At 45.1% G+C, this 10,395-nt stretch overlaps 1 protein-coding gene across 1 annotated transcript in view; it reads right to left on the bottom strand.

Annotated features, from left to right (window-relative positions):
• Nucleotides 1–7,435: 7,435 nt before the first annotated feature.
• The window catches only part of LOC137345671 (class I histocompatibility antigen, F10 alpha chain-like), a 115,591-nt gene continuing 112,631 nt past the window's right edge, over nucleotides 7,436–10,395 (bottom strand). Inside the window, exons 6-8 of the mRNA XM_068008934.1 lie at nucleotides 9,173–9,205; nucleotides 8,851–8,898; nucleotides 7,436–8,182 (exon numbers count right to left, since the gene is read on the bottom strand). Of these exons, the coding sequence (XP_067865035.1) occupies nucleotides 8,852–8,898; nucleotides 9,173–9,205 (80 nt within the window). The 3' untranslated portion in view covers nucleotides 7,436–8,182; nucleotide 8,851. The remainder of the gene's footprint in view (nucleotides 8,183–8,850; nucleotides 8,899–9,172; nucleotides 9,206–10,395) is intronic.

The following is a 10,395-nucleotide window of genomic DNA, read 5'->3' as shown; positions in this document are numbered from 1 at the left end:
CATTATCATACCTGCTTCCACCACCTTCCCCGGCAGCAAGTTCCAGTCACTCACCACCCTCTGTGTAAAAAACTTGCCTCGCACATCCCCCATAAACTTTGCCCCTCGCACCTTAAACCTATGTCCCCTAGTAACTGACTCTTCCACCCTGGGAAAAAGCTTATGACTCTCCACTCTGTCCATTCCGCTCATAACTTTGTAAACCTCTATCACGTCACCCCTCCACCTCCATCGTTCCAGTGAAAACAATCTGAGTTTATCCAACCTCTCCTCATAGCTAATGCCCTCCAGACCAGGCAACATCCTGGTAAACCTCTTCTGTACCCTCTCCAAAGCCTCCACGTCCTTCTGGCAGTGTGGCGACCAGAATTGCACGCAATATTCTAAGTGGCCTAACTAAAATTCTGTACAGCTGCAGCATGACTTGCCAATTTTTATACTCTGTGCCCCGACCGATGAAGGCAAGCATGACGTATGCCTTCTTGACTACCTTATCCACCTGCGTTGCCACTTTCAGTGACCTGTGAACCTGTACGCCCAGATCTCTCTGCCTGTCAATACTCCTAAGGGTTCTACCATTTACTGTATACTTCCATCTGTATTAGATCTTCCAAAATGCATTACCTCACATTTGTCCGGATTAAACTCCATCTGCCATTTCTCCACCCAAGTCTCCAACCGATCTATATCCTGCTGTATCCTCTAACAATCCTCATCACGATCCGCAACTCCATCAACCTTTGTGTCGTCCGCAAACTTACTAATCAGACCAGCTACATTTTCCTCCAAATCATTTATATATACTACAAACAGCAAAGATCCCAGCACTGATCCCTGCAGAACACCACTAGTCACAGCCCTCCATTCAGAAAAGCACCCTTCCACTGCTACCCTCTGTTTTCTATGACCGAGCCAGTTCTGTATCCATCTTGCCAGCTCACCTCTGATCCCGTGTGACTTCACCTTTTGTACCAGTCTGCCATGAGGGACCTTGTCAAAGGCTTTACTGAAGTCCATATAGACAGCATCCACTGCCCTTCCTTCATCAATCATCTTCGTCACTTCCTCAAAAAACTCAATCAAGTTAGTGAGACACGACCTCCCCTTCACAAAACTGTGCTGCATCTCGCTAATAAGTTCGTTTGTTTCCAAATGGGAGTAAATCCTGTCCCGACGAATCCTCTCTAATAATTTCCCGACCACTGACGTAAAGCTCACCGGCCTATAATTTCCTGGATTATCCTTGCTACCCTTCTTAAACAAAGGAACAACTTTGGCTATTCTCCAGTCCTCTGGGACCTCATCTGTAGCCAATGAGGATACCAAAATTTCTGTTAAGACCCCGGCAATTTCTTCCCTTGCCTACCTCAGTATTCTGGGGTAAATCCCATCAGGCCCTGGGGACTTATCTACCTTAAGGCTTTGCAAGACACCCAACACCTCCTCCGTTTTGATAACGACATGACCCAGACTATCTACACTCCCTTCCCTAGACTCATCATCCACCAAGTCATTTTCTTTGGTGAATACTGATGCAAAGTACTCATTTAGTACCTCGCCCATTTCCTCTGGCTCCACACATAGATTCCCTCCTGTGTTCTTAAGTGGCCCAACCCTTTCCCTGGTTACTCTCTTGCTCAAGGGCAAGAGGATAAGCAGGGAAAGAGTAGGGCCCATTAGAGACCAAAGTGGCAATGTGTGCGTAGAGCCGGAGGATATCGGTGAGGTTTTAAATGATTACTTTTCATCTGTGTTCACTATGGAGAAGGACGATGTTGGTGTGGAGATCAGGGAGGGGGATTGTGATATACTTGAACATATTAGCATTGAAAGGGAGGAAGTATTAGCTGTTTTAGCGGGCTTAAATTAGATAAATCCCCAAGCCCAGATGAGATGTATCCCAGGCTGTTATGTGAAGCAAGGGAGGAGCTAGCAGGGGTTCTGACACAAATTTTCAAATCCTCTCTGACCACAGGAGAGATGCCAGAGGACTGGAGGACAGCGAATGTGGTACCATTATCCAAGAAGGGTAGCAGGAATAAACCAGGTAATTACAGGCCATTGAGTCTAACATTAAAGTCAGGAAACTATCAGAAAAATTCTGAGGGGCAGGATTAATCTCCACTTGGAGAGGCAGGAATTAATCAGGGATAGTCAACACGGCATTGTCAGGGGGAGATCATGTCTAACTAACTTGATTGAATTTTTTGAGACAGTGACTAGATGTGTAGATGAGGGTAAAGCAGTTGATGTAGTCTACATGGACTTCAGTAAGGCTTTTGATAAGATCCCGCATAGGAGATTGGTTAAGAAGGTTAGAGCCCATGGGATCCAAGGCAATTTGGCAAATTGGATCCAAAATGGGCTTAGTGGCAGGAGGCAGAGGGTAATGGTCGAGACTTGTTTTTGCGAGTGGAAGCCTGTGACCAGTGGAGTACCACAGGGATCGGTGCTGGGACCCTTGCTGTTTGTAGTGTACATTAATGATTTAGTCGTGGATATAGGAAGTATGATCAGTAAGTTCACAGATGACACGAAAATTGGTGGTGTTGTAAATAGTGAGGAGGAAAGCCTTAGATTACAGGACGATATTGATGGGCTGGGAAGATGGGCGGAGCAGTGGCAAATGGAATTTAATCCTGAGAAGTGTGAGGTGATACATTTTGGAAGGACTAACAAGGCAAGGGAATAGACAATGGATGGTAGGACCGTAGGAAGTACAGAGGGTCAGAGGGACCTTGCTGTACTTTTCCATAGATCACTGAAGGCAGCAGCACAGGTAGATAAGGTGGTTAGGAAGACATATGGGATACTTGCCTTTATTAGCCGAGGCATAGAATATAAGAGCAGGGAGGTTGTGATGGAGCTGTATGAAATGCTAGTTAGGCCACAGCTGGAGTACTGTGTACAGTTCTGGTCACCACACTATGGGAAGGATGTGATGGCACTGGAGAGGGTGCAGAGGAGATTCACCAGGATGTTACCTGGGCTGGAGCATTTCAGCTATGAAGAGAGACTGAATAGGCTAGGGTTGTTTTCCTTAGAGCAGAGAAGGCTGAGGAGGGACATGATTGCGGTCTACAAAATTTTGAGGGGCATTGATAGGTTAGATAGGAAGAGACTTTTTCCCTTAGCGGCGGGATCAATAACCAGGGGGCATAGATTTAAGGTAAGGTGCAGGAGGTTTAGAGGGGATTGGAGGAAAAAAATTTCACCCAGAGGGTGGTTGGAATCTGGAACCCACTGCCTGAAGAGGTGTTAGAGGCAGGAACCCTCACAACATTTAAGAAGTAGTTAGATGAGCACTTGAAACATCACAGCATACAAGGCTACGGGCCAAGTGCTGGAAAATGGAATTAGAACAGTTCGGTGCTTGATGGCTGGCACAGACATGATGGGCCGAAGAACCTGTTTCTGTGTTGTATAACTCTATGACTCTAAAAGCTTGTCAAACCCAATTGGGATTGTCAAGATGAATCATTGATGGGTGACCTCGGTCTGAACACCCCTGACACAAGGGAAGCCTGTAATTTGCTGAACCAGTAGTTTATAAAGGTTTAACAGAACTTGATTGATTTTGGAGTCTATGCCTCTGTTTATAAAGCCCAGGATCACATAAACATTTGTTAAAAACAGCCTGATCAACTTGTCCTGCCATCTTCAAAGATTTGTACCCCAGGTCTCTGTACCTGCAGCCCCTTTAAAATTGTACCTTTTCGTTCATATTGCTGTTTTTTATTCATTCATGGGATGTGGGCGTCACTGACCAGGACAGCATTTATTGCCCATCCCTAATTGCCCTTGAGAAGGTGGTGGTGAGGTGCCTTCTTGAACCACTGCAGTCTGTGTGGGGTAGGTGCACCCACAGTGCTGTTTGGAAGGGAGTTCCAGGATTTTGATTCAGTGACAGCGAGGAACAGCGATATTGTTCAAAGTCAGGATAGTGTGTGACTTGGAGGTGGTGATTTTATGCCTTTGTTCTTCTTGGTAGTAGAGATCGCAGGTTTGGAAAGTGCTGTCGGAAGAGTCTTGGTGAGTTGCTGCAGTGCATCTTGTAGATGGTACACACTGCTTCCACTGTGCGTCGGTGGTGGAGGGAGTGAATGTTTGTCGATGGGGTGCCAATCAAGCTGGCTGCTTTGTCCTGGATGGTGCTGAGCTTCTTGAGTGTTGTTGGAGCTGCACCCATCCAGGAAAGTGGAGAGTATTCCATCACACTCCTGACTTGTGCCTTGTGGACAGGCTTTGGGGAGTCAGGAAGTGAGTTACTCACCACTGAATTCCCAGCCTCTGACCTGCTCTTGTAGGCACTTATATGGCTGCTCCAGTTAAGTTTCTGGTCAATGGCAACTCCCAGGATGTTTTCCTCAGTCTTCCGACCAAAATGTAACATCTCACACATCTGAATTGAATTTCAGCTCCATGTATCTGTCCATTTTACCAGTCTAGATCCTCCTGAAGTCTGTTCCAATCTTCTAACAAGCGTTCAGCACTATTCCACCTTTTCTCTTAGCCAATTTCATCTCCATGCAGTCTCTGTCCTTTTAATCCCATGGGCTTCAATCTTGCTAATTAAAATTATGTGGCCCTTTGAAAGTTCATACACACAATAGCTGGATGTCATTTATTATATATTTTGTAAGTGACTATATTTTTTCTTTCATTATCATATCAAGATGTTTCCACATCACTAAAGCTAAACTGACTGGTTTGTAGTTACCAGGTTTATCCCTCTCATCATTTTGAATAGGGATGTAACATTTATAATTCTCCAGTCCTCTGGCATCACTCCCATATCCGAAGAGGATTGGAAGATTGTGGTCAGAACATCCTCAATTTCCAACCTTACTTCCCTCAATAATCCATCATGCATTCCATCTAGACCAGCAGACTTTTCTACTTTGTGCCCGACCAACTATTTAATAATCTCCTCTTTATTTCTATTCTGTTCATCATATCCTACTTTACTGTGATATTGGCAGCATCCTCTCCTTTTGTGAAGGCAGATGTAAAGTGCTCATTTAGTCATCTCTATGTCAGCTTGTCAAAGGCTTTTCAAAAGTCCATGTACACTACATTCACCACATTTCCTTCATCACCATGTCTATACCTCCTCAAAGAATTCCAGGAGTTTTGAGAAGCATCTTCCTTTTGGAAATCTCTGTGGCCTGTTTATTAATTGATTTATAATAATTTGCTCGACAGGCAGATGTTACGAAAGTGCCTCTGTTTTATTAAATATATTTTTTGAGGATTCATTTTTGAAAGATTGAAGAAATGTTAAACTTTGTGGTTTCCAAATGGGGTCATGTAAAGGCCACTTGACGTTGAAAAACAGTCAAGCTCAGAGGTTTTGTGAGGAAAACAAGCCTTTCCAGGAAACCACCTGACTTCCAGCTCAATAAACAGAGAACTTTGGACACTTGGAGAAGTTGTTTGCAAAGAAGTGACAGGTCAAGATTGATCGAGGTCAAAAGGTTGACCTCCAGTTATCAGTTTCGCTTTCGAATTGTTTTGAGTTGGGGTTGAACTGTACAAAAAGGGAGAGAACCTCCAAGGAGAGAACTTCCAAGAAGAGAATTCCCAAGGAAGGAGAGACCATAACCCAGCTCCACTTTCCAGCACCTCTTAAAAGACTCAGAAGTCTACTGTTTTTCTTTTATTCATTCATGGGATACGGGCGTCACTGACTATGCCAACATTTATTACCCATCTCTAATTTCCCTTGAGAAAGTGATGGTGAGCTGCCTTCTTGATCCACTTGCAGTACTTGGGCTGCAGTCCATTTGGGGTAGGTACACCCACAGTACTTTTAGGAAGGAAGTTCCAGGATTTTGACCCAACGACAAAGAACATCGATATAGTTCCAAGTCAGGATGGTGTGTGGCTTGGAGGGGAACTTGCAGGTGGTGATGTTCCCATGCATCTGCTACCCTTGTCTTTCCAGTTGGTAGAGATTGTGGGTTTGGAAGGTGATGCCTATGAAGCATTGGTGCATTGCTGCAGTGCATCGTGTAGATGGTACACAGTGCTGCCACTGTGCATCAGTGGTGGAGGGAATGATTGTGGACGGGGTGCCAATCAAGCAGACTGCTTTGTCCTGGATGGTGTCGAGCCTCTTGAGTGTTGTTGGAGCTGTACCCTCCAGGCAAGTGGAGAGTATTCCATCACACTCCTGACTTGTGCTTGTAGATGGTGGACAGGCTTTAGGGAGTCAGGAGGTGTGTTAATTGCCAGGGGATTCCTAGCCTCTGACCTGCTTTTGTAGCCACGGTATTTATACGGCTACTCCAGTTCCATTTCGGGCCAATGGTAATCCCCAAGATGTTGATGGTGGGGGAATCGGCAATTGTAATGCCATTGAATGTCAAGGGGAGATGGTTAGATTCTCTCTTGTTGGGAGACACTGATTGCCTTGCATTTGTGTGGCGCGAATGTTACTTGCCACATATCAGGCCAAACCTTGATATTGTCAGGTCTTGCTGCATTTCTACACGGACTGTTTCAGTATCTGAGGAGTTGCGAATGGTGCTGAACATTGTGCAATCATCAGCGAACATCCCACTTCTGACCTTATGATTGAAGGAAGGTCATTGATGAAGCAGCTGAAGATGGTTGGGTCTTGGACACAACCCTGAGGAACTCCTGGAGCTCAGATGATTGACCTCCAACAACCACAACCATCCTCCTTTGTGCTGGGTATGACTCCAACCAGCAGAGAGTTTTTTTTCCCCCCGATTCCCATTGACTCCAGTTTTTTGCTTGTGTTCTTTGATGTCATATTTGTACAAATGCTGCCTTGATGTCAAGGGCAGTCACTCTCACCTCACCTTGTCTCCTGTCTTTGAACAAAAGCCTGCTAAATTAATTCTCAACTCCGCCTGAAAAGAACTATTCTAAAAGATCCCAGTGACCTGCCTATGTGTGCTTGGCAGGCAGTCTGTATGCCAGTTTAGGAACACAACATATATCATCTGCTGTTTCTTCAATAATGAACAAGTGTTCAGCCCAAGTGTTTTTTTTGGTCTGCAGAAGAGCTCTAAAAATAAAAATCCCTTTTTTTTCCCCGGTTAATTGGTGTATGTGTGTGTGTGAGAGAGTATGTTGGGGTCTAAGGTAAAAAGGGAACTTTAATATTTCAATCTGTGTGTTTATGCTTTACTCCATTACTGGTTAAGACTTGTTTTATAATAAACTGATAATTTTGTTGTTGATTAAAGAAACCTGGTTGGTGTGTTTTATTCTGGGAAAAATAGAGTCTGTGATTGACCGTATCGGTAAGTGGGAAAATTTATATATATGTTGTGATTTGTAGAGAAGTGGAACTGGAATAAACAGAATTCTCCGTCCACCTCAGTTATAACAGTTACCTGGGATTTTCATTGTTAGATTTGAACATTCTCCACCATTAGATACATTAGACAGAGACAGGAAGTGGAGTCCAAACCTCATTTATTATTGGAATTTAGGGAATACAAAATTGCATTACAGAGCCCCCTCTCACAAAGCACATGCCCCACCACTCCCCTCCCCCCATAAACCCCAGCAAAAAATAAATCTGATCACACTCCCCGATCTCCCAATGATCAACACATTCCCATGTCCCGGGACTGTCACGCAGAGCAGGACCACCTCACTCTCCCACCCCATCTACAACCTCCATCAGGATTGATGGTCTTGGGGATTAGGCCCCCCTCCCCCGCCCCAGGGACCAGTCCCTGTGGGTTCCAGTTGGTCAAGGGCCACTTGGACGGAGTGTGAGTGTATCTCCACTCCCAGTTAGTACATCGGACAATTTAACCAGAAACTGAGTGAGGGTGAGGAGATGATCAGGGTCACGCTCATTAATTATTCTTGATGAAGGAAAAGGATTCAAAGACAGTTAACATTTAAAAAGCAAAAGTGTAAACAAGCCCCCCCATTGAAATCAGTGAATGATTCAACATTCCCAGAGCATATGCAGAGTAAACCATACAGGTCAAAGTTCAAAATGATCAGAGAGTACAGACATTCAGAATCAACAACCCCCCCCCCCAGTTACAATTAAACAGAGTCACAGATGTAGAGCTATGATCAGTCACTCGCCATCACCTCGATGATAAACCACCCTCCCTGATTCAGCAATTCATCCCGCTGACTGTGCACTGAACTCCCTGGAATTTCAGCGGGACACGGGAGACCACTGGGGAAGAGAAATAAATACATGGTTAGAGAGAGAGGCAAATCCATCAGAGCCAACCAAACACCAGCAGCAAAACCCACCAGAACCACCCAAACTTCAACAGAACCCATCAATGCATCCAAATACCAGAAAAACCCATAAAGCCCACCCAAATATCAGCAAAACCCACCAGACCCAACCAAACACCAGCACCAAAACCCATCAATTGCCACCCCCAAACATCAGCAGCAAAACCAAGATGCCCTCGAAACACCATCAGACCCATCCGAACACCAGCAGCAAAACTCATTAGACCATTCACTCTCCAAAAACTAGTGACACTGAATCCTCGGGGAGAGACGACACGAAACCCCAGTGAACAATTTGAAGAAAACCTGCCTCCTTTAGATGAAACTGAGAGGCTGACAGGAGGCCACGTCCTGACAGGAAATGTTATGAGAAGTCTTTATCACTCCCCAACACTCATATCTCCAGTCTCAGACTGAACAGGACCAGCATCTCCAGTCGGCCATTCTCAAAGCTGAGTGTTGAATTGTATGATCTAGCCTTTGATGTGTATAGAGAGAGACACTGCACTCAAATTCCACCCAGGAGATTGTACAGGAAACACCAACTGTAATAGCCCAGTTAGAAGACCAGTGAAGAATATACTATTGAAATATTCATACCTCAGGCATTGGCAGAGGAGTTTGATGAGGATTCCCCCCTATCAGAAGCTGTTAATAGAAGGACAAGTATTAAAAATCTGTTCACTATTAGAGACAGAGAGACAGACAGGGGGTAACACACACAAAGACCGGGCGGTGGGGTGGGGGGAGTAGGAGGGGAGGGGGATGCTGTTGGGGGCAGGGGAATACACACAGAGAGGAAGATACCACACACAGATGAAGACAGAGCAATAAACTGTTCACTGTACAGACACTATTAGCAGCAATTCCTGCTCTTCACACAGTTAGTTGAAGATCCAGTTGTAGTTTGAGGTAAACTTACTCTTCGCTTGATTATAGCCGGTCTTCTCCCCCGCTGTAAAACAAGGAATTCTCAGTTAGTGACCAGACACTGACAGTCAGAGAGGAGAGAGACGGAAGATAGTGACAACTTTATCATTCCCAGTCACCTTCCCCCTGGGACCACCACTCATAGGAAGATAAGTACATAGGAACAGGAGTAGGCCATTTACTCATTCAATGAGTTCATGACTGATCTGCAATCTAATTCCATCGACCCACCTTTGCCTCATATCCCTTCATACCTTTGGCTAACAAAAAAACTACTACTTCATTTTAAAATTAACTGTTGCTGTTGTGGAAGAGAATTCCAAACTTCTACCACCCTTGTGAGAAGCATCACCTAATTTCACTGCTGAAAGGTCTGGCTCTAATTTCTCGACAATGCTCCGAGTCCTACACTCCCCAAACAGTGGAAAAAGTTTCTCTCTATCTCCATTAATATCTTAAAAACGGCCATCAAATCACCCCTTCACCTAAATTCAATGCAATACAATCCTAGTTTGTGTATTCTCTCCTCATAGCTTAACCCTTGGAGTCCAGGTATTATTCTGGTAAATTAAGAGCAAAATTCAATGGAATACAATTCTAACCCTGATATTGTTATCAAACCTGCTGACAAGGCTGGTGCTGCTGTTGTCTGGTGGACCGACCTCTACATTGCAGAGGCTGAGTGCCAAATCACAGACACTTCTTCCTACCTCCCCCGGGCCATGACACCATCACCAAACATCAAGCTACCATATCCAGGACTATCAATGACCTCATCTCCTCGGGAGATCTTCCCTCTACAGCTTCCCACCTCAGTCTCACAACTCCGAACAGATTGCTTCTATCTCCGTCCTAAAATCCACAAACAGGACTGTCCCAGTAGACCCATCACTTCAGCCTGTTCCTGCCCCACTGAACTTACTGCCTCCTATCTTGATTCTATTTTTTCTCCCCTTGTCCAATCTCTTCCCACCTACATCCGTGACTCTTCCAACTCCCTACGTCATTTTGATAGTTCCCAGTTTCCTGGCCCTAACCGCCTCCTCTTCACTCCGGACGTCTAATCTCTCTACACTTCCATCCCCCACCAGGATGGTTTGAGGGCTCTCCGCTTCTTCCTGGAACAGAGGCCCAACCAGTCCCCATCCACCACCACCCTCCTCCGCCTGGCTGAACCTGTTCTCACATTGAACAACTTCTCCTTCAACTCCACTC

This window comes from Heterodontus francisci, chromosome 29 (assembly GCF_036365525.1).
Source record: "Heterodontus francisci isolate sHetFra1 chromosome 29, sHetFra1.hap1, whole genome shotgun sequence".
Lineage (NCBI taxonomy): Eukaryota > Metazoa > Chordata > Chondrichthyes > Heterodontiformes > Heterodontidae > Heterodontus > Heterodontus francisci.
This window is presented reverse-complemented; position numbering and strand designations above follow the sequence as displayed.